Source organism: Myxocyprinus asiaticus, chromosome 31 (assembly GCF_019703515.2).
Source record: "Myxocyprinus asiaticus isolate MX2 ecotype Aquarium Trade chromosome 31, UBuf_Myxa_2, whole genome shotgun sequence".
NCBI lineage: Eukaryota > Metazoa > Chordata > Actinopteri > Cypriniformes > Catostomidae > Myxocyprinus > Myxocyprinus asiaticus.
Window position 1 is genome coordinate 13288013 of NC_059374.1, and position 25586 is coordinate 13313598.

The 25586-nt window shown below is 39.1% G+C and overlaps 1 protein-coding gene across 2 annotated transcripts in view; it reads right to left on the reverse strand.

The window, feature by feature from the left end:
- The window catches only part of LOC127421893 (high affinity cationic amino acid transporter 1-like), a 40911-nt gene that overhangs the window by 12534 nt on the left and 2791 nt on the right, over nucleotides 1-25586 (reverse strand). Inside the window, exons 1-7 of one of the 2 annotated variants that reach the window (XM_051665098.1) lie at nucleotides 16024-16142; nucleotides 13777-14246; nucleotides 13440-13598; nucleotides 12761-12926; nucleotides 9881-10014; nucleotides 8879-9101; nucleotides 5965-6104 (exon numbers count right to left, since the gene is read on the reverse strand). In XM_051665098.1, the coding sequence (XP_051521058.1) occupies nucleotides 5965-6104; nucleotides 8879-9101; nucleotides 9881-10014; nucleotides 12761-12926; nucleotides 13440-13598; nucleotides 13777-14146 (1192 nt within the window). In that variant the 5' untranslated portion in view covers nucleotides 14147-14246; nucleotides 16024-16142. Of the gene's footprint in view, nucleotides 1-5964; nucleotides 6105-8878; nucleotides 9102-9880; nucleotides 10015-12760; nucleotides 12927-13439; nucleotides 13599-13776; nucleotides 14247-16023; nucleotides 16143-25586 lie in introns of those variants that run through there. The other variant, XM_051665097.1, reaches the window with a different exon arrangement.

Genomic DNA, 25586 nt, shown 5'->3' on the forward strand with positions numbered 1-25586 from the left:
TATACAACATATACAGTACAGTGCAAAAGTTTTAGGCATTTGTGAAAAATTTTGCATAGTGAGGATGTCTTCAAAAATAATGTCATAAATAGTTTTCATTTATCAATTAACATCATACAAAGTCCAGTAAAAAAAAAAAAAAAAAAAAAAAAAAGCTACAATAATATTTGGTGTGACCACCTTTGCCTTCAAAACAGCACCAATTCTCCTAGGTCACCTGGACACAGTTTTTCTTGGTTGTTGGCAGATAGGATGTTCCAAGCTTCTTGGAGAATTTGCCACAGTTCTCCTATCTATTTAGGCTGTCTCAACTGCTTCTGTCTCTTCATGTAATCCCAGACTGACTCAGTAGTCAGTGGGGGGCTCTGTGGAGGCCATGACATCTGTTGCAGAGCTCCCGGTTCTTCTACTATATTCTATTCTATTTGCAAAAGGAATGTTCGGGAGTTTAAAATGTATATTTCCTATTGACACACTAAAGCTGAAGATATATATAACCGTCTTAAAGACAAATGTTTTTGTGCCCAAGACTTTTGCACAGTACTGTACATACAAACATTTGAAATATACATATAAACATATATACGTAAACAGTAAAATTACAATAAAAAATAAGATACAACAGATAAATATATAGAGGAAACTACACTAGGGCAATAATGTTGCTCAAATATGTTATATACAGATATGTGCAAGGTGATTTAATGTATTGTGCAAAAGAGGTAGGATGTGTCAAATAAATATAAATGGAATATAAATATGAATGAATAGTTGAATATGCACATGATTATTTTGCCACAATGGAGAGTATTGGGGGCAATTTAACTGTTCATAAGGTGAATGGCCTGAGGGAAGAAACTGTTCTTGTGCCTGACTGTTCTGGTGCTCCAAGTTGTTATGACTGCACCAGTGAGCCAGCCGTTCAACCTCCCTTCTTTAAGCAGACTCGCCGTCATCTTGGATGACGCTGATGACTGTAGTGTCATCCGCAAACTTCAAGAGCTTGACAGAGGGGTCCTTGGTGGTGCAGTTGTTTGTGTACAGGGAGAAGAGTAGTGGGGAGACCACACATCCCTGGGGGGCACCAGTGCTGACTGTACATGTGTTGGAAGTGAATTTCTCCAGTCTCACTAACTAATGCCTATCTGTCAGAAAGCTGGTGATCCACTGGCAGATAGAGGTTGGAACCAAGAGCTGGGTTAATTTATTCCATAGGAGAGCAGGGATGATGGTGTTGAAAGCCGAAATGAAGCCCAAAAATAGGATCCTTGCATAAGTCCCTGGTCTGTCTAGATGTTGCAGTATGTAATGCAGTCCCATATTGACTGCATCATCCACCGACCTGTTAGCTCGACAGGATGTTAGATTCAGGTTAGCTTGCAGGGGATCCAGAAAGGGTCTGGAGATGTCCTTCAGATGGGCCAACACCAGTCTCTCATATGACTTCATGACCACAGACGTCAGGGTGAAATGTCTAAAGTCATTCAGTCCTGCAATCTTGGGTTTCTTTGGGATGGGGATAATTGTGGAGCGTGTGAAGCAGCTGGGAACTTCACAGTGCTCCAGTGATCTGTTGAAGATCTGTCTGAAGATGGGGGCCAGCTGGTTAGCACAGGCTTTTAGACAAGTGGGTGAAACACCGTCTGGGCCCTGTGCTTTCCTTGTCTTCCATTGCGGAAGACCCGGCACACATCCTCTTCACAGATCTTAAGTGCAAGTTGAGTAACAGGAGGTGGGAGGATGGGGTTGCAGGAGATTTTGGTGTTTGTGTGAAGTAAAGGTCAAAGCAGGTGTGGGGTGAGAGACTTTTTAAATCTACAGTAATAACACATTCAGATCGTCAGCCAGTTGTTGATTCCCTACAATGTTGGGGGATGGTGTCTTGTAGTTGGTAATGTCTTTCAGGCCACTCCAAACAGATGCAGGGCTGTTAGCTGAAAACTTGTTTTCCAGCTTTTCAGAGGAGCTTCTTAATGCCGCTCTAGTCTCCTTTGCCAGTGTGTTTTTGGCCTAATTATACAAGATTTTATCCCCACTTCTGTAAGCGACCCCATTGGCCTGATGAAGCTGCCTGAGTTTTGTTGTAAACCATGGTTTGTCATAGCTTTATGTTAAATAAGTCCTAGTAGGAATGTACATGTCCTCACAGAAACTGATATATGATGGTCACACTATCTGTGAGCTCTTCCAGGTCAGTGGATGGACTCCAATCAGTGCAGTCAAAAAAGGCTTGTTGTTCCAGCTCTGCTTCATTGGTCCATCTGTTTACAGTCTTAAGTACAGGTTTAGCTGATTTTAGTTTCTGCCTGTAGGTTGGTAGAACATGAACCAGACAGTGATCAGAGAGTCCCAAAGCTGCTCTAGGGACAGAGCGATATGCATCCTTTAATGCAGTGTAACGGTGATCCAGTATATTTCTGTCTCTGGTTGGGTGTGTAATATGCTGTTTGTATTTGGGCAGTTCATGTGTGAGGTTTGCTTTGTTAAAATCCCCAAGAATAATAATAAGTGAATCTGGGTGTTGTTGCTCCGTGTCTGTGATGTGATCAGCCAGCTGTTGCAGCGTTGCGCTCACGCACACTTGTGGAGGAATGTAAACACTCACCAGAATGAACAAGGAAAACTCCCACGGCGAGTAGAAAGGCTTACAGTTGAGGAAGAGCACTTCTAAATTAGGGAAGCACATCTTCTTCAACGCTGTTACATCTGTACAACAACTTCCATTGATGTAAAAGCATGTTCCACTACCTCTCGTTTTCTCCGATAACTCCGCGATGCGATCCGCTCTGAACAGCTGAAAGCCCGGCAGATGTAACACGCTGTCCGGAATGGTTTCACTCAGCCAGGTTTCCGTGAAGCACAGAGCATCAGAAGGGTTAGGAGAAGCAGTTTGTCCATTTTGTTAGGAAGAGAGCGGAGATTCGCTAGATGTATGCCTGGCAGCGCGGTTTGGAAGCCGCATTGACGCGGTTTGACCAGTGTGCCGGCTCGCTTACCTCGTTTGCATCTTTTAGTGTGCTTATACAGCAGCGCAGCACCTCCGACTAATGTCTAACAAAACGTCTGAATAATCAAATACCAGCAAAAAATTATCTGGTGTTTTCTGCTGAACATTTAACAGTTCATCTCTGGTGAAACTGATCGAAAAGACATTACTAAACACAGGACAAACAAACAAAAACAGAAAAAGAACTGGAGAGCTCCACACAGAGGCGGCCATCCGTGGCGCCATCATACAAATATCAGAGATGTAGCTGTCAGTACATTCAACAGTATACTTTAAATATATTCCAAAAGCAAAAGAAGCAGTGTTAAAAAAAAAAAAAATACATACTTGTCTGCACTTAAGTTTTACAAAAATTAAAAAAAAAAAAATAATAATAATGTTAAACTTTTAATTTAAGATCCATTTCAATACTAATTAAATATGACATAAATGCAATAAAGTCGCAATAAGTTGATCCAAATTAATATGTACACACTACAGGCAAGAGTGACGCATTATCCCTACTAAAAACTGACTGGGTGAATTCTGTTCTCTTCTAAGCTTACCGGACAGAAGTCCGGCCACCATGGTGGCGACGATGGGCGTCTTCCTCTTACTGATGTGTGACAGGAAGGTGAAGATCAGACCGTCATTTGCCATGGCAAAGATAATGCGTGGCAGTGGGAACATGGACCCTAGCAGACTACACATGCAGGGGAGGGAAGGAAGGAATGGCAAAAGAATGGGGGGGGACAATGGATAGATTTATCATCCAAATCTGAATGGCATAAATAAGCCAAGTTCAGACAAATCGCAGGTGCCTCGGACCTCACTACCAATTTTGAAGAAAGAAAATTTCCATTCATGCCTATGTTTCAGCTACTCTACAGGAAATGTAAGTTTAACCCAACGTTTTCTAAATTTTATTTCATCTGCCCCAATGTAATTCTTTTAAATTATCTTCATCTGAGGGTTAATATGTGATTAATTAATCATCATGTAAATAATTCGATTAGAATTTGTAATAGGTTTTCAGCTCTGATTTTTATTTTATTATGTTAAAAGTAAATCTTTACCAAATGTCTACAATTTTTGTAGACAGCTTATACAAGTATACAGTGCATCCGGAAAGTATTCACAGCGCTTCACTTTTTCCACATTTTGTTGTGTTACAGCCTTATTCCAAAATGGATTAAATTCATTATTTTCCTCAATTCTACAAACAATACCCCATGATGACAACGTGAAAGAAGTTTGTTTGAAATCTTTGCAAATTTATTTAAAAAAAATATATATATCACATGTACTTAAGTATTCACAGCCTTTGCACAATACTTTGTTGAAGCACCTTTGGCACCAATTACAGCCTCAAGTCTTTTTGAGTATGATTCTACAAGCTTGGCACACCTATCTTCGGGCAGTTTCTCCCATTCTTCTTTGCAGGACTTCTCAAGCTCCATCAGGTTGGATAGGGAGCATCGGTGCACAGCCATTTTCAGATCTCTCCAGAGATGTTCAATCGGGTTCAAGTCTGGGCTCTGGCTGGACCACTCAAGGACATTCACAGAGTTGTCCCGGAGCCACTCCTTTGTTATCTTGGCTGTGTGCTTAAGGTCGTTGTCCTGTTGGAAGATGAACCTTCGCCCCAGTCTGAGGTCCAGAGCACTCTGGAGCAGGTTTTCATCAAGGATGTCTCTGTACATTGCTGCATTCATCTTTCCCTCGATCCTGACTAGTCTCCCAGTTCCTGCCGCTGAAAAACATCCCCACAGCATGATGCTACCACCACCATGCTTCACTGTAGGGATGGTATTGGCCAGGTGATGAGCGGTGCCTGGTTTCCTCCAGACATGACGCTTGCCATTCAGGCCAAAGAGTTCAATCTTTGTTTCATCAGACCAGAGAATTTTGTTTATCATGGTCTGAGAGTCCTTCAGGTGCCTTTTGGCAAACTCCAGGTGGGCTGTCATGTGCCTTTTACTGAGGAGTGGCTTCCGTCTGGCCACTCTACCATACAGGCCTGATTGGTGGAGTGCTGCAGAGATGGTTGTTCTTCTGGAAGGTTCTCCTCTCTCCACAGAGAAATGCTGGAGCTCTGTCAGAGTGACCATCGGGTTCTTGGTCACCTCCCTGACTAAGGCCCTTCTCCCCCAATCGCTCAGTTTGGCCAGGCGGCCAGCTCTAGGAAGAGTCCTGGTGGTTCCAAACTTCTTCCATTTATGGATGGAGGCCACTGTGCTCATTGGGACCTTCAATGCTACAGAAATTTTTCTGTAACCTTCCCCAGATCTGTGCCTTGATACAATCCTGTCTCGGAAGTCTACAGGCAATTCCTTGGACTTCATGGCTTGATTTGTGCTCTGACATGCACTGTTAACTGTGGGACCTTATATAGACAGGTGTATGCCTTTCCAAATCATGTCCAATCAACTGAATTTACCACAGGTGGACTCCAATCAAGTTGTAGAAACATCTCAAGGATGATCAGTGGAAACAGGATGCACCTGAGCTCAATTTTGAGTGTCATGGCAAAGGCTGTGAATACTTATGTACATGTGATTTTTTTTTTTTTATTTTTAATAAATTTGCAAAGATTTCAAACAAACTTCTTTCCCTTTGTCATTATGGGGTATTGTTTGTAGAATTATGAGAAAAATAATGAATTTAATCCATTTTGGAATAAGGCTGTAACATAACAAAATGTGGAAAAAGTGAAGCGCTGTGAATACTTTCCGGATGCACTGTGAAGTCATGGCTGCAATTCTCTGAACAAGAGTTCAAGAGCTTATGTTTTGTGCAAAAAACATGAAGTTGTCAGTGTCAGTTTCTTGCTATTACTGGGATTTAGTGAACAAGGCAGACGCTAAACAGTTCCCGTTTAGTCATGGTGCAGTTTAAGAGGTTGCAAGTGTGCTGGACGCACCCCTGTAGAATCTGTAAAGGAATTAATCTGTTAGTAGTTTTAACGATCATCTCACCTGCCACTATGCCTGAGGTTACAGTGGCAATTATGGGGGTTTTGGATTTTTCACTGATGTTGGCCAAGAACTTGAAGAGAAGCCCGTCTTCAGCCATGGCCCATATTACACGGGGCATTGGGAACATGGAGCCCAATAGACTAGTTCAGGGGAGAGAAACACATCCAAGTCATGCAATGCAGTTAGACACACATTGTTTGTTTTATGGATGAAAGCCATTTGGAAGGAATTTGTTAGCATGTGCATTTTAACATCTACATGAGCTAATTAGCTTAACCAGTAAAAGGGAATTCACTGGGTTGGCCATGAAACACAATAACACATCTATGTTTTCTGTGCCCTTTTTTTTTTGCAATGACTCACGTAAAGCATTTGAGACACAATATGTAAATCAGAATAAATTAAACATTACAATAACTTACAGTTACGCAAACTTTTGAGCACACCCTGGCAGAAATTGTGAAATTTTGGCACTGATTTTGAAAATATGACTGATCATGCAAAAAATAGCTAGGTAACAAGTAACCTCAGGAGAAATACAGGCTGCTCTGGAAAAAGATGGTGTGGTTGTTTCAAGGAGCACAATACAATGATACCTGAACAAAAATGAGCTGCATGGTCGAGTTGCCAGAAAGAAGCCAATGCCACAAAACAGCCTGGTTACAATATGCCCGACAACACCTTGACATGCCTCACAGCTTCTGGCACACTGTAATTTGGAGTGACGAGACCAAAATAGAGCTTTATGGTCACAACCATAAGCGCTATGTTTGGAGAGGGGTCAACAAGTATTGTGTTCCTTGAAACAACCACGCTGTCTTTTTCCAGAACAGCCTGTATTTCTCCTGAGGATACCTGTGGGGTTTTCCTTTGTATCCCGAACAATTCTTCTGGCAGTTGTGGCTGAAATCTTTCTTGGTCTACCTGACCTTGGCTTGGTATCAAGAGATCCCCGAATATTCCACTTATTAATAAGTGATTGAACAGTACTGACTGGCATTTTCAAGGCTTTGGATATCTTTTTATATCCTTTTCCATCTTCATAAATTTCCATTACCTTGATATGCAGGTCTTTTGACAGTTCTTTTCTGCTCCCCATGGCTCAGTATCTAGCCTGCTCAGTGTATCCATGTGAGAGCTAACAAACTCACTGACTATTTATACACAGACACTAATTGCAATTTAAAAAGCCACAGGTGTGGGAAATTAACCTTTAATTGCCACTTAAACCTGTGTGTGTCACCTTGTGTGTCTGTAACAAGACCAAACATTCAAGGGTATGTAAACTTTTGATCAGGGCCGTTTGGGTGATTTCTGTTACCATTATGATTTAAAAAGGAGCCAAACAACTATGTAATAAGAAATGGCTTCATATGATCACTATCCTTAAATAAAAGTTTTTGCATGACAAGTCATATTTTCAAAATCATTGCCAAAATTTCACAATTTCTGCCAAGGTATGCAAACTTTTGAGCACAACTGCAGATTGAGGGTTTAAAGGGATAGTTCATCCAAAAATGAATACTCTCATCATTTACTCCCCCTCATGCCATCCCAGATGTGTATGATTTTCTCTCTGCTGCAAAATACAAATTAAGATTTTTAGGAGAATATCAGCTCTGTAGGCTCATACAATGTATGTGAATGGTGACCAAAACTTTGAAGCTCCAAAAAGCACAAAGGCAGCATAAAAGTAATCCATAAAACTCCAGTGATCCATTTCTTCTGAAGCTATCTAATCGGTTTTGAGTGAGAACAGACAAAATGTACCTCCTTTTTCCCTGTACATCTTGACATCTGCAGTCTCCTTGGCGATTATGATTTCAAGCTTGATTACCCTTCCTACATCATCTAGTAATTGAGCTTGAAATCATGATCGTGACTAGACAAGCCAAGATTTACAGTGAAAAAGAGATACATTTTGGTTTATTCTCACTCAAAACCGATTGGATTGTTTCAGAAGACATGGATTAAACCACTGGAGATTTATGGATTACTTTTATGCTGCCTTTGTGCTTTTTGGAGCTTTAAAGTTTTGGTCACCATTCACTTGCATTGTATGGACATACAGAGCTGAGTATTCTTCTGAAAATCTTTGTTTGTGCTCTGCAGAAGAAAAAAGTCATACACATCTGGAAAGGCACAAGGGTAAGTAAATTATGAGAGAATTTTCATTTTTACGTGAACTATTCCTTTAAGGACAAGGATAAGATTTTTGTGCATTCATTAACTATAGCTGAATTAACGTAGCAATAATTAAAGTATTAAGTTCCACACATTTTTAAGCCTCACAGTTCAGGTCAATATTAAAGGGGTCATATGAAATAAAATTTTCCTTCAATGTACTATGAAAAAAATGATGTTTAACATAAAAAAAATAAATTAAAAAAAACTCCACAGTTCAAAAGAGACTGCTTATTAAAAATATGATGCTGTTTTTTTTCAATGGGACAGTGGGTAAAATCCACCAAACATTATGCCGTTACTGGCACCTACTGCTCTGCGCAGAGTTCAGAAAAATTTTTTTTTTTAATATGACTCCTTTAAATAATTTCAACAATGATTTTGTGTATTTTGTATGAGACTTAAGATTAAAGCTGCTGTGTGTATTTGTTTTTTTATATTAACTGTAAATAAGTAAATAGTAGTTTGATTTACCCGAAAAGACGCTTAACATTTTAACAGCTCTGTCTGTTTAAGCTGCATGAGTTTGAGGCAGGACTATCAGTTTTCCAACTTATGGCAGACAGAGGGAGTGTTTGGGTAAACCTGTGTGTTAACTCTAATGGAGCAGAAAATATTACACACTGCAGCTTTAAAAACAAATAATGCAAAGCAAACGCACACACACACCCACAACACGAATAAAGACAGCTTTGAGGTTTGTATTCAAGAACTCTCGTGTAGCTCTTACCTGGTAGACAAAGCACAAAGAGAGCCAACAGCCACTGCATATGTCGCCCCTTCCCAGCCTACATATTTGAAGGCCACGGGCAGAGGGCTGTTCTTGTCCAGCAAGTAGTATGGCATCATCATAGTAAGGGCGGCTGATACGCCAAAGTATGCAACGAAACAGATGAGGAGTGATGCTACAATGCCGATGGGTATCGCCCTCTGAGGATTCTTTACCTCCTCACCTTAAATACAGAAAAAGAGAAACAGGAGACACAGATTGAGCAAATGAAATTGAAAGTAAAATCATCACTATCAACTCAGAAGCTGAGAGACCAACTTCTGCCAAAACACTACACTGTCATGCCTTCATTATAACTCTTAAAGTGTGACACAATTAACCAAAATGTACAGCAAATGATAGGGATGCATCAATATTGAAATTCAACAGCCGATTACTATTTTTATATTATGTTCGATAACCAATAAATGGCAGATATTACTATTTTGTCAAATTTTCCAACTGCAATATCTAAAGATCCTTAAAACAAGATACATTTGCTTGATAGGCAAAATGACAAGATTTAAAAAAAAAAAAAAAATAAATAAATAAATAAATAATAATTTAGTGAGGTTTATGCTTAAAACTAGTGGAAAAATCTATTTGCCAATGTGGTCAGAAAAATAAACTTGCTTTCCCTTTGAATTAAGTTTAAATAGTTTTTTCTTGATTTAAACAAAATACATTTAAAATGAGTAAATGAAGACAGAATATTAATTTTGGGGTGAAGTATCCCTTTAAAACTTTGCCGTAGTCTATTGCTAACCTTTTAATTTAGTACTTAAATAGGCAAAAATGAGAGTCCAAATTTAGTCAGTGACATCCAATCTCAGCTGACAAAATATTCAATACCGGCCGATATTGATAAATAAATAAAGAATCAATCATATCTCTCGATAACCAATATAGTCACAACATATCATGCAACCCTGGCACATACCCATTTACATATTAAAAACTCACCTGTTGTGGCGATACAATCAAACCCGACGAAAGCGTAAAAACAGGTCGCGGCACCAGACAAAACTCCAGTGAAGCCGAAGGGCATGAAGCCGCCAACACCCAGACTCTCTCCAGATGGAAACGCCTCTGAAGTACTGATGATACAAACAATAAATGAGTTGCAGCATTTCCCTTTGACACCAGTTCTTCAGTATCAGTAAAAAGATGAATAAAACAGTCTAGTGAGAGTGATTCTACTGCACTGTTGTAACTTTTAGGATTAATCTCACACAAACATGTTCGGGTCATTTTCAAGAAACAAACAGAAAACAACAATAACAAGAAAATGAACACTATTCTAAGAACATTTCTGCATTGTGATCTTATTTTCATGACATTTTATGATTCTTAAATTCTCCTTACTGCTAAAATTTATAAAGTAAAACAGTCATTACTAAAAAATTACTTTGAAACAAACGACTAAGTTCAGGCATGAAACTCTGAATGGCATAAGATGATAGGTTCTTTGAACTTATTTCGGTTAGCCAATCAGCTTGCTCACATGTGATATGCCAAGCCAATTGGCTCGCATGGAGTAAGTTGAAAGGTCCTGTGGCGGGGTGAGCAAGAGACAGACAAAGAGGGTGTGTCTCAGGCCTCGGAGAGACGTTTATTTTGAAATAATAATAAAAGGGGGAATTAATGTGTCCATGGGAATAAGTCTCCAAAAGAAATGTGCTCCCCTCCTTGGTCCGGGGTGTGAGGGATGGCGGCTTCTGTGGCAGAATGCCCCACCCATCCCCTCCCTCTTGTCACCAGAAACTCAGAACTTTGGATCTATCTTTCGCTCACTCTTTGGGAGGGAGACTCAGCAGAGGGCGTGGCTGTTATAAGGATAATTTTACAGTGTACCTTCCTGATGAGGAGGAGATTACAATTTGGCGCCTTTTTGTTCCAGGGTTCTGACTGGCTGTTGACAGCAGTGGAAGATTTGCAGTGTGTACATGAATGTCTTTTTTTTTTTGGTGTTTCAGCCTCATGGGCAGTTAATTCTGCATCTGGAGGTCCTAAGGAATTTTTTATGGCCATCTTAGCTTAAATCTTAGGATGGGGATATGCCACAGGATTTTGGTGATAAAAAAAAAAACACTTGTGGGCAAATGAGAAGTCTATTCCAATATGTTGGAGGATCCAGGGTCTGTCTTCCTGCCTCGTAAGGGGTTTTTGGTCATTGTCTGAGCAGCCTTATCTGATGGCTGCTTGACATCTGTTTGTGTTGGTCCACTACGATCCAATCAAAATGAAGCGACTGGGGGCCTGGGTGGCTCAGCGAGTATTGACACTCACTACCACCCCTGGAGTCGTGAGTTCGAATCCAGGGTGTGCTGAATGACTCCAGCCAGGTCTCCTAAGCAGCCAAATTGGCCCGGTTGCTAGGAAGGGTAGAGTCACATGGGGTAACCTCCTCGTGGTTGCGATTAGTGGTTCTCGTTCTCAATGGGGCACGTGGTAAGTTGTGCGTGGATCGCGGAGAGTAGCATGAGCCTCCACATGCGGAGTCTCCGCGGTGTCATACACAGCGAGCCACATGATAAGATACGCGGATTGACTGTCTCAGAAGCAGAGGCAACTGAGACTTGTCCTCCGCCACCCGGATTGAGGTGAGTAACCGCACCACCACGAGGACCTACTAAGTAGTGGGAATTGGGCATTCCAAATTGGGGAGAAAAAGGGGATGTAGAGCCGAGGAGGGCGGGGCCGGGTTGGAATGAGACACACCCGGTCCCCAATCAGCCTGATGGGGCGCGCGAGGGATAAAGGCGGCCAGGGACGACAGTTCGAGAGAGAGAGAATTACAGACAGCTGTGCTGTGTTTTTAGTTGTGTGTTTTTGGTTGGGTTTTTGTTTAATAAATTGTTATTTAAGTTGTCAAGCCGGTTCTCGCCTCCTCCTTTCCACTAAATCCCCTTACTGGGGATAAGAAAAAAAAAAAAAAGAGGCAACTTTTCTTCCTCATAACAAGTAGGGAGGGGCCCTCCAATAAACTGAGATTCCTGGTATGTCATCTAGTCCGATGTTCACAACACTGTATGTTCTAGTGGTTTCCAACCCTGTTCCTGGAGGCCCCCCCAACAGTGCACATTTTGTATATCACCCTTATTTTCACAACCTATTCAGGTCTTGAAATCTCCACTAACAAGCAAATGAGTTGAATCAGGTGTGTTTGATTAAGGAGATATCCAAAATGTGTAGTGTTGGGGGGCCTCCAGGAACAGAGTTGGGAACCACTGTTCTAGTAGTAGCAAGTCTCCGTACTTGCTCTGCAGCAGCAGCAGCAGCGCAGCAGATCTAGTCCGCAAAGACCAATATCTTAACAATATGTCATACCAACATTAACATGCTAAATCTTTCCAAGAGTTGGCATGACTGAACTATTTTTTTTTAATCAGCACAAAGTAAAGAGAACAACAAATACTACCATTACAATTTAAATAATAAATCATTCTTTAAAAAAAAATTATAAAATACAGTAATGACTAGAGGTTTTGCATTAAGGTAATAATAATTAGAGAGTAAAATGTCATATGAAAATAATGTCACAATGCTGAAAATCTTAATGGTCCTAAGACATGCTTCATATTATTTAAGCTAAATATCTTGTATTTATTTCTTTGATTTTGTGGTAAAATATGGCCAGGAAAATATATCGACAGGTTTGGTGAGATTCATCCATTTATGTCCAAACAAATAAGAATAGACATGCAATATCCTAAGAATTGGAATACTCATTATTTCTCGTTATATTCGGAAATAAATATCCAGATTTCCCAAAGCATTCTGTATTTTGTAGCTTTATTATATATTGAAGTTGTGTCCAAATGAAATGAAACTGTTCTTTACTTCATAGAGGATGTATTGCTGAGGATCTCCTCAGGATTCAGGTTCCAGTTTTTGAGGGTTCCTTTTATCAGGCCTGACACCACCACAAACATCAAGACCAGAACGTTGACACAGGTGAACACCTTATTAACCATAGCTGACTCCTTCACCCCAAACGCCAACAAACCTGCAGAAAATGCACAAGACCTAAATATCAGACCTTATTTCCAACAGCTTGACTTCAATACCACTATTTCATGACAAATTATTATTAAAGACCTCATGAAGAGGCTTGACGAGCATAGTTTCCTGTCCTGTGTTAACATATTTCCTAATGAACCAGGAAGTTTGTTTCTTATTTTTAAATATCCAGTAGGCTGTAGTTTCATCACATTAATGAACTTTGATTTGATCATTCTAGAGAGCATATGGTTGGACAAAAATCTGTGTAGTGTAAAATGAGACATCAATACTTTTGGTCCACTTTTGGTCCAAGAGAAAGACTTTACATTTTAAATGTGTATCTGCTGAAAGTGTATTTTGTCAATGTTTAGGAATAAATTTGCATATAGATGACCGCAAAGCTAACAATCTACTAAAAGCCATAAAACTCTCATTTTGATACCATGGGGTCTGCTTTTGTGGATATATACAGATTAGGACAACATATATTTGTCAAATCTGAATTTCGTCGTCTTGCCTGTGAGTGTGATGATGATGAGAACAGCAAACATGTCAGGATACTCTGCTAGCACTCCCGGGGCATTAATATTCATATGGAGTCTGCAGAAGTTTTCTATGTGTTTCCCAATGAGCTCATCGAAGGTCGCACTCCACGCCCGAGCCACACTGGATGTTCCTGGGAGAGTGAACATTATAACAGTTATTGAACAATATGGCCAATGACGGTATGTTTGGGAAAGCATGGCCGATACAATGCCAAAATATAGATATAGATACAGTGTGCTAAAAAAGTATTGGGAAACTTTTGGACACTTAAGTCACACTTAAAATGACTAAATATCAAGTATTCTCACCAATGATGTAGGAGAGGATAAGGTTCCAGCCGGTAATAAAGGCCCACAGCTCCCCTACCGTCACATAACTGTATAGATATGCAGAGCCCGTCCTGGGTACACGTGCACCAAACTCAGCATAACACAGTCCCGCCATGACCGAGGCCAGTGCTGCAATCAGGAAGGACACAACAATAGCTGGTCCGGCATTTTCTCGCGCCACAGCTCCGGCCAGCACGTAGACGCCAGCACCCAATGTGCTGCCCACTCCAAGAGCCACCAGATCAAAAGTGTTAAGGCATCGAGCAAGCCGAGACTCTTCCGTGCTGCAGTCGACCACCTTCACCCTCAAAAGCTGCTTTCCAAACTCTTTTAGGAGGCCAAGGACCATGTTGATTTCTCTTTAAGCTTTTACCCACACACACACACACACACAAACACACGCACACCCACACAAACACACACAAGGTCTTCACAGTAGGGTCAATGACCTGGAAAAACAATATAAAAAGCGAGAGGGATTAATATTTTGAATTACTGTCCATTAATGTTTGTCTTGCTATTACAAAATCAAAACATTTATTTTAATGTGTCCCATTTTCAATATAGCTTAACTTCAAACCAAAATTTTTCTTATTAATATTTCTCCTAGGTAATGCAAGCAGTACGATCCTGACAGAACCCCTTCTGGAAGAGCCCTAAGAGTGATGATATGTGAGCCTGGTACTACCACTACATGCAGAGCGAGTTCTCTTACTCATCGTTACTGTATTAGCTGTAAACTAATAGCATATTGGCGCTGAGCTGAGGTATCACTTGAACTTTACAGTACAATCTTTTTTTAACCACACTAGTACTGTGTTAACGTCACTCATCGTGTGTTCAACCAGGACAAGATTAATGTATAAATGTACATCAATTCATCAACCACAAACAGGGAGATGGAAAGCTGTTTGTGTTCTTCATGGGTCATAGTTCATATTTTCATATTTTATACAAATAAAAACAGAAGAACTTATATTATGCATAAAGAAATACAATTTTCAGGACCATTGTCATTACTTAAATGCATGCACACTTTTTATTTGCATTTCAATTCATGTGTTTTTACTTTCAAGTGTTTTTTCTTTTTTCTAAGTGATAATTTTCATTAGATTCTCATTACTGTAATAGTATTTTTACTTATTACAGTACAGGGAATACTTTACAATAAGGTTGAACATTAATTACATTAGTAAACATGAACTAACACTGAACAAAACTACAGCACTTATTAATCTTAATGTTAATTTTAACATTAGCTAATACAAATTATATGTAAATGTTCAAGTTAATACAATAAGGTTCCATTAGTTGACAGCATTAGTTAACATGAACTAAAAATGAACAATTCTTTTACAGCATTTTTTAATCATCGTTAATGTTCATTTTGACATATACGTAATACATTTTTAAAATCAAAAGTTGTATTTGTTAAGATTAATGAACTAACGATGAACAATCGTATTTTTATTAACCAACATTAACAAAGATGTTGTAAAAATATATTGTTCATTGTTAATTCATGATACCTAATGCATTAACTAATGCTAACAAATGGAACCTCATTGTAAAGTGTTACCTTTAAGATTAACCAAGATTAATAAATGATGCAAAAAAGAAACTGTTCATTGTTAGTACGACTCATAGGCCTAATGCAGTTACTAATGTTAACAAATTAAGCTTAAACAAATTTTATATACAATCCTTCGGCATTGCACAAACGTGTATGAAATTGTATTATATTACAGTAATGACAATTGAGGTACAAATGTTCTTAACTGTCATGAAAATAATGTCACAATAAAAAGTAGCAAAAAATTTGTTTTGCAAGTACTTTGATTTTGGGGTGAAGCAGGTTGATGTTCTTGACAGGTTTTGTGATTTGCCGTTATCGATAATTCATTATGGCTGCAATGTAAAGACAAATTCACAACATTCCATTCACATTGCATTATAGAAAGAAAAGACATCAGAGGATAATTTAGTCTGAAATATCCCTCTTAAGTTCGAGTCTCCTAGAAGAGCAAGGAAAAGTCCTAAAACATCTGAAAAATATTAGTACTTTGCATCATGTAGTGAGCAAATCCGATAACTGGTTTCTAAGGAAACTCAGTTAAATCAGATAAACAAACTCGATAAACAAGCAGACTGCTTCGAGAGTCTTCTAATCCAAAAAGACAACTAATCAGAGCACTTTAAGATTCTTTTCTTACCAACTCAACATACCAGAGCTGAGGAAATCCCTAGAAAACGAACAAAGTCAGACAATTCTTGATTCTTTTGCTCAGAGCTTCAGTTCAGCACCTCCTCCAGGTATTAAACACAATGAGGATTTGTTTAGTAAAACCTTTGAGGAGACCTTTTGCTGTTTCGGCCCATAATAAATAGAGGTACGGGGAGGCGTTTGTCTGTAGCACGAGTCAGATGCCTTTGTGGCTAATACTAACCCATTCAAACCTCACGGCTACAAATAGCACACTGTGAGGTCACGTGTAGACCAGCAGCTGTGGTGGTCACAGACACTTCTACCACCTCTCCATCAACTCTCGGTTCTAGTTTTTGCCTCTCACTGACTCCTGTCACAAATTTGAGTCTTAAAACATCAACAACATTTGATCTGAGGTCAGGTTTTGCAGTGAGCTTGTTTATATGGACACCAGAAAGCTGTTTATTGCGAGAAAGCTGCTTAAGACTCGAAATCAGCGTATGTGTTTACATGTATAAAAATAAATAAACTTTTCGGCTTTCTCCATAAGGCCTTCCAGAGATCTTCTTCGTTCAGGTAACGTTTGAAACAGCCGAGTAATGGTATACTTTATGCGAACAATCAGACAACAACCACACCACTGTGAAAGGCATTTAGTAGTACATTTATGAGGACCCTCAAGACTACAAGTCAAATCTTAACTAATGTGACGTTAAAATGTTATATCAATGACATTATGACTCATTCTATGAGTAGAATTCACGTGAGGTCAGTAAAAGAAGCTGTTTTATCCACTCGATGATGATTTCATGTAATATATTTGCAGTAGATAATGTTTAATTTGTCTTGTTTACATTCTGAATTAATGGAATTGAGCTAACACGCTACACGCGGCCATAATAGGAGCGATTACACTCTTTTATTGTAATTTATGATGACACTGATACTACTGCAAATATGCGTGCGTAAAAGAGTGTTAATGGGCAAAATACAGACAAAAGAATGATAATAGAGGTCTATCTTACTTTGGGCAGATGTGTGAATGACTTACGCTGCAGATGGGACATGTGTGAATGGGCACTTGAGAGTATTTGAGTAGATTTTATTCCTTTTGTAGACTATTTAAACAAAACAAAATAAATCACATGGAATGGTCTTGGAAAATGTTTTTTATGAGAACGATCGTACAGGTGTAGGTAAATTTGCACCAGCCCTAATATCTCTACATTCCGATGTGTTCATGTTGACTGATTGAAAAACTTAAACAGAATTAGCTATAGGTCTTAAAAGAAGCTGGAACTTTAGGTCACACCTACCTATGACATGAACCAATGGCAGTAAGTGTTTAGCAGCCAGTAAGAAGTTTTCCTAAAGCCCGGCGAGCTGTTACGAACCACCGAAACGACCTCAAACAACTTATTTTTATGCAGATTTTGTTTTAAATGATGTCACACCTGTTTGTTCTTCGATTTCATATGAAATATATCCGGGCCTTTACACCCCGCATACATATGGCTCAGCCAGTAAGCAGCTTTCTCCACGGCAATGTAATTTCCCCGTGATGCTTGTGTAAATAACAAACATGGGATCCGACGAAGACGTTTCTGTTTTATTCTCTGTTGCTTCGCTTGTTGTTGCCGTGTTTGTTTCCTTAATTTTCCATCGCGACCTGCAGCAGAATTGCAATTCAATAGTGGGGTTTCCCTCTAAACTTACATAAAACTATATTGGATTCCACAATATACTTGAACACATATGCGGATGTAAGGGACTTTTAAATGGGTGAGTGTGTAAATGGCCATATTTTATAATGTATGTGCTTTTTCATTTGCCACTGTACTCCAAGAAATTTTGAATTCTTTCTGCTGTGTTGACTTTTTGATATGATGTATGGCTCCATGCTATAATGTTTGTCGCCCGGGAGAAACCTGGGTGTGTTAAACGGCTTCCTCTTAATCCCTTAAATGCCGTGAGGAAAACAGTATTCTCGTTTACAGGACGTTTCAGGAATAAACCGTTTTCTTAAGCGCATGTGAACGGAATGAATGGATTTTGGTTTGGGAAGCCAGACCTTTATGTCAACTGGTCCTTTGTTTTTATTTTTATTAGAGTGGTCAACCGATTTGGGTTTTTCCAATGGTGGCCAATACATACATTAAACATTTTAAATATAGCAAATAAACAAAATATATATTTGTATAATTTTGGCTCAAGATACCCATTGATCAAGCTGTCAGTAGATTTAGTGAACTGTTAGACAAGCAAAATACCATCACCAGCCTGTTATATAATTTTTGCTTATACTACAATAATACTGTTGCCACAATAAGAAGCTGAGAAAAGACATTCTCCGATTTCTCCACCAAGAATGAGAGCGGTGCATTCTTGACTGTGTTTAAAGGGTACATACCTAATAGTGAGACATTTTTATGCTACACATAAGAGCAAACAAAAGCAGGTTTAGGAAAAGTTTAGGAACATAAGTAGGCATGACCATGTATGCCAAGTGGATGCCAGTCGACTTCAAAATTCATGAACAGGGGTCTGTTTATTCACTCAAGAATGGGTAATGGAAAAATACCTACGTATTGTGCAGCCTAATGCAACACAGATTGCGCAAGGCACACTGGAACATTTGCCATTCACAGCCTTGAAGGAGAAAGGGCAAGAGTAATGAGTGCATCCATATTCACTTTAAATGGCCAAAGCGACGCTCACACGGAAACTCATGCTTGGGTCGAGTGGTGTAAATCAAGAAAGTGGGCTGGGTGAGGGCCTTGCCCCTTTTTCCACCAATCACAGAACACCGGCATAAATGGGAGGAATTTGGAAACATCAGCTGGTCACATTGTGCTCACACACACAAACACACATCACTTTTGGGAGGTTATGCTGTCCAGGTCAGTTGACTTTGACTCTTATTTGATGAGAATGTCAACATCTGATTAAACCAGTGTCATAAAACAGGAAAGAATATACTTGTAAGGCTCATAACAACCTGGTCTCACAGAATCACGTTACTATACCTAAATAAACATAAATAAATAATTTTACGTGGCTCGTTGTACACATCACAGCAGTTTCCTGGCTAAATTAACACAAGCGGCGCTACAACAAAATTGACAAAAATATCAAAGTCTCTTTCAAGGCAAGTCAATCCACTCGGCGGCCATCTTTGGAATGCTCCGGGGTAGCTATTTTCTATGGATTCAGGCAGCATAAAAAGTACAGCTCCTCCTTGAATAGGGAAAGACCAAAATCTCCAAATGGTTGGACAAGATTACAATCAATCAAAGTACATATTTAAATTCAGCAGTTAAATCTGACAACAATGGTATCATAAATTCTGCTTCTTTAGCTCAGATCGTGCAAAAATCACACACACACAAAAGCTATTTTTCAGGCTGGTCCAGCAAATGTGCATGCACGTTCTCGATTTGACTGACAGGAGATGTCTATATCTAAAAGGTGATTGGCTCCTTTACCTGTAAGAAGGGACTTCCTTTTTTACATCTGCCATATTGCACGTTCCAATTTCTCAAATTCATTTTTATACAAGTGGTCCGTCGTGGGCTAAACAGTCTTTGCTTTTATATTCTCTTTTCACACAAATCATGAGTAAAACAGCAGATCATCAGTTCATAAACACGAGGGCGTTTTCACACTAGCACTTTTGGTGCGCACCCAGGTTAGTTTGACGTGAAAGTTCGGTTTGTATGGATGATGTGAACACTGTTTTCTGAACCAGAGTCCTTTTGAAAGGTGGTCTGGGGTACGGTTCATGTGAATTCCAGTACGATTCCATTTTAACGCAAATTTTACCAAAACACAGAAGTGAACCACTTGTGATAATGTATAATTTGCGTCTTTGCAGGCTTCCGATCGCAATTATTATGGTATAATGCATTTCTTGTAACGGCTTATCTCCACATTCTTCACATCTCTTACAACGCATCCGCGGGCTCACGGCAGACAAACACTAACATTCATCACATCATTGCACATTTAATGCATTGGTGTATCTTTTTGTGCATGAAAAGCTTTGGTGGTAAATCCAAAGAGATGAATACTTTTAACAATGAAGCTGATATATTCGAGTTGTTACTCAAGCTGCAGCTTGTACTCACGTTGATGATGCAATCGGACCGCAGTTCAGACCCAAATAATAGTATTTGAACAGAGACCAGGGGGCGCAGGGAGGAAGCCAATTCGGTTTGGACCAAGCAATCGAATGAAGTATGAAAGCACTCTTACTTTTCGCCATGTTCCTCACACAATGCTATCTTATGACATCAAAACACTTTTAATTCAGTGCATGACTTGTAAGGCAATACATTTTAATGTTTGCATTACAATCATATACAAGCTTGTTCATACACAACTCAACTGATGGAGTGTTGCACCTGTGATGCAAAGGATCAGAGTATGAGTCCTGAAGGGCACGAGTCCTAAAGAGTCAACACATGAGCTAAAAGTGTCATAGGATCACCACAAAATTAAATGGTTGCTTCAACAATTACATTTTTCATCTCATCTGCTTTTTATGACACTTTAGGTTTACGTTTAAGGCTATGGTATGGAGTTAGGTTTTGTTGATATACAATTCAATAGAGCATTAACCTTTAAAACCTTATCTGTTTGAGAGAAAATGTACCTCATTTTCATCCCCACACAGTGAACATTTCACCTCGGAACTTCCGCGATACGTGTCCTTTCAGACCTGAGACGAAGTGATTATGAGAAACAAATCGTAGACAAATGGCCCATTCACATTTGAAGTGAGCAAATGGCCGCTGTTAGTATATCTACACCTTTACAATAGGTAGCGCTGAGTGACAGTCAATTTTACTCATGTACAGTAAGTGGTGCAACACTTCTTTCTTCAGTGAGCCGATCAAAAAATAAAACGTATTTCTCCACAAGCTGCATGCAGCGACAACGAGTTTGTTGTTGATTTGCTTAACAAAAAAGAAAACATTCGAAACACTTTCACGAACTATTTCAGTACAACTGCTGGACAGGTTGACTGGCCATGGCACGTATACACAGTCTGAGGGGTCATTAGAAAGAATCCAGCGCGAAAATAATATGGGACCGAATATGGGAAGTCGGTGGTCTACTACTGGTACTGCAGAAACACTGGTATAGCTACATATTTTTTATTTTAGTATCGACTTGGTACCGAAGTACCGGTACTTTTGACATCCGTATCCCCCAGTGCCCAAAGTAGTAAGTGTTGTTGGGCATATGGGCACGTTTGAGCTCTATTTTCTGAGTACAATTTCCACAGAGGGGTGCAAAAAGCGAGTTGTGAAGCAAGTTGCTTTCAGCTGTACAAGATTTTATAAACTGTTCCCCCAACCTAAACCTAACCATCAGTGGAGTAAAAATCAAATGTTAGGAGGGAAAATGCAACCTCCGAATCGTGCTCGTCACTGATTATGCCAATGGGATCAATTACTTTCTGGTTTCAACATGGGATCCAACCACGGGTCTTCCACACTGCGGACACAACACACTTCCGGTCGCTCCACAAGGGAAGGTAAACACACTTGAGCAGATGAAAAATGTCTAATGGGAGATCAGCATAATGTTGCCGATCCTAGGGTACTGGAACTCTTGGAAACAACATGCTGACTTCCCGTGTGTATCCTGATGCTAATATTAAATTTGTCTCTAGGAATCCAAAGGGCATTGACAATCAAAACCACAGACATCCTCAAAACAAAAGTCATGACAGATGATTTATTGAAGCAACCCAAAACGGAAATATGGGGCTTGAGAAATGTCACCCTCTATATTCAAGCTAAGTTAATATCTGCAGAACCGGCCCTTTAACTACCCAAACAAAAACCTCTGTTAGCATTTGTCATGTCATGACCCTTGAGCACGACATGCCCTGAAAAGTAAACATGCAGACTGCCAACATTTAACTCTACAGTAACATAAAAAAAATATGCAATAGTCTTAAATTATATCACAGCCATGAATCATGATTTGCTATTTGCTAGTCGTGGAAGGTGGTATTGGAGGGAAGGGAGACCTTAATATTTGTGGTCTATTTTCCTGGAAATGCGAGAGTCTGCACTCAAAAATAAATACAATTGAAGTGAGAAGTTTACATACACCTTAGCCAAATACATTTAAACTCAGTTTTTCACAATTCCTGACATTTAATCATAGAAAACATTCCCTGTCTTAGGTCAGTTAGGATCACTACTTTATTTTAAGAATGTGAAATGTCAGAATAATAGTAGAGAGAAAGATGTATTTCAGCTTTTATTTAATTCATCACATTCCCAGTGGGTTTGAAGTTTAAATACACTTTGTTAGTATTTGGTAGCATTGCCTTTAAATTGTTTAACTTGGGTCAAACGTTTTGTTTAGCCTTCCACAAGCTTCTCACAATAAGTTGCTGGAATTTTGGCCCATTTCTCCAGACAGAACTGGTGTAACTGAGACAGGTTTGTAGGCCTCCTTGCTCGCACACACTTTTTCAGTTCTGCCCACAAATTTTCTATAAGATTGAGGTTAGGGCTTTGTGATGGCCACTCCAATACCTTGACTTTGTTGTCCTTAAGCCATTTTGCCACAACTTTGGAGGTATGCTTGGGGTCATTGTCCATTTGGAAGACTCATTTTTGACCGAGCTTTAACTTCATGGCTAATGTCTTGAGATGTTTCTTCAATATATCCACATAAATTTCCTTCCACATGATGCCATCTATTTTGTGAAGTGCACCAGTCCCTCCTGCAGCAAACCACCCCCACAGCATGATGCTGCCACCCCCATGCTTCATGGTTGGGATGGTGTTCTTCAGCTTGCAAGCCTCACCCTTTTTCCTCCAAACATAACGATGGTCAATATGGCCAAAAAGTTCAATTGTTGTTTCATCAGATCAGAGACCAGAGTTCTGGGATTGATTAGCACTTTTTGCACCAAACTATGTTCATCTCTAGCAGACAGAAAGCATCTCCTTCCTGAGCAGTATCATGGCTGCATGGTCCCATGGTGTTTATACTTGCGTACTATTGTTTGTACAGATGAACGTGGTACCTTCAGGCATTTGGAAATTGCTCCAGACTTGTGGAGGTCCACAATTTTTTTCTGAGGTCTTGGTTAATTTCTTTTGATTTTCCCATGATGTCAAGCAAAGAGGCACTGAGTTTGAAGGTAGGCCTTAAAATACATCCATAGGTACACCTCCAATTGACTCCAATTAGCTTAATTGGCGAATTGCCTAAAGGCTTGACATCATTTTCTGAAATTTTCCAAGCTGCTTAAAGGCACAGTTAACTTAGTATATTTAAACTTCTGACCCACTGGAATTGTGATATAGTCAATTAAAAGTTGAGCAATCTGTCTGTAAACAATTGTTGGAAAAATTACTTGTGTCATGCACAAAGTAGATGTCCTAAACAACTTTCAAAAACTATAGTTTGCTAATTTGAAATCCGTGGAGTGGTTAAAAAATGAGTTTTAATGACTTCAACCTAAGTGTATGTAAACTTTTGACTTCAACTGTAGCTCTTTGGCTGAACTTGATTCAATCGTCAACAGTAGTTCCACGTTTCAAACGTGTTTTCTAAACTTTAAATTACTAAGTAATCTCAACACAAACACTTTGTGTAGAAAGAACCTAGCTGAATTGGGTAAACCCAAAACAATAATATGTGTTAATTTAACTCAAGTACATCTGTTTTATTTCTATATGTACTAACTGGTCAAAATGTGAATGTTAGCATGCTAAATACATGCTGGTTGGAAGCACTACAGAGCATAGTTTAGGAACTATGCTATGGTTAGCAGCACAGCTATTGCTCAAGGAAGCGAGTCAATTTCATGTGTGACATCTACCTGTAAACACTAACAAGCATCCCCCTTTATATTCACCTGCCAAAAAAACACATAAAATAACACTTAATTGGAACAATGATCTTTCCTTATCAAATCCCTTGCAACGCATGCAGGGAAATGGAAATCCCATGCCCAGTTTCATAAATTCTACATTAACACCACAAAAAGTATTAATGTAGTCCCAACTCAAATGTATTAAGTAAACTTCCATTTTACAAATTTAAATGGATAGAACACAATGAAATCAAGTTGTGACAAAATGTTCTAGAATTGTGTTGCTTTAGTTCATTTTAATTAAGTAAATTGAACAAGCTGCAAAATTCCCTTTTTTCTTTTTATCGTTAAGTGAATGCATATACCTGCTAAAGGATAATTTTGTCAAGTTTTAGGAGTAACTAGCATACAGATGGCTTCAAAGCCAAAAGCTTGTTGTGCACAAAATCTATATTCATCTTTTAATATTTTGGCATCCTCCAATAGTGCAATACTCTCAGAAAATTTTAAAACAATGTGCATATTTTCTGCTTTTACCTCTCGAAATATACAAATTGTTTCCCCAAAATTATATATATATATATATATATATATATATATACACACAGTTGTGCTCAAAAGTTTGCTGTGAGGTGTGTCAAGGTGTTGTCATTTGTGGCATTGGCACAGTAAAGGCTTCTTTCTGGAAACTCGACCATGCAGCTCATTTTTGTTCAAGTATCGTTGTATTGTGCTCCTTGAAACAACCACACCGTCTTTTTCCAGAGCAGCCTGTATTTCTCCTGAGGTTACCTGTGGTTTTTTTCCTTTGTATCCTGAACAATTCTTCTGGCAGTTGTGGCTGAAATCTTTCTTGGTCTACCTGACCTTGGCTTGGTATCAAGAGATCCCTGAATTTTCCACTTCTTAATAAGTGATTGAACAGTACTGACTGGCATTTTCAAGGCTTTGGATATCTTTTTATAACCTTTTCCATCTTTATAAAGTTCCATTACCTTGTTACACAGGTCTTTTGACAGTTCTTTTCTGCTCCCCATGGATCAGTATCTAGCCTGCTCAGTGTATCCACGTGAGAGCTAACAAACTCATTGACTATTTACACACAGACACTAACTGCAATTTAAAAAGCCACAGGTGTGGGAAATTAACCTTTAATTGCCATTTAAACCTGTGTGTGTCACCTTGTGTGTCTGTAACAAGGCCAAACATTTAAGGGTATGTAAACTTTTGATCAGGGCCACTTGGGTGATTTCTGTTAGCATTATGATTTAAAAAGGAGCCAAACAACTATGTGATAAATGGCTTCGTAGGATCACTATCCTTAAATAAAATACTTTGTTTTGCATGATCAGTCATATTTTCAAAATCAATGCCAAAATTTCACAATTTCTGCCAGGGTATGCAAACTTTTGAGCACAACTGTATGTAATAATTATTTTCTAATGTTATAAAAGGAAGATTACTACAGTCCATTATGTAGGCTACAAATATTTTCTTTAAGGAATATTCCGGGTTCAGTACAAGTTAAGCTCAATCGACAGCATTTGTGGCATAATGTTGATTACCACAAAAAATAATTGTCCCTCCTTTTCTTAAAAAAGCAGAAATCGAGGTTACGCTGAAGCACTTACAATGGAAGTGAATGGGGCCAATGTTTGGAGGGTTTAAATGCAGAAATGTGAAGTGTATAATTTTATAAAAGCATTTATATTAAATCTTCTGTTAAAACTT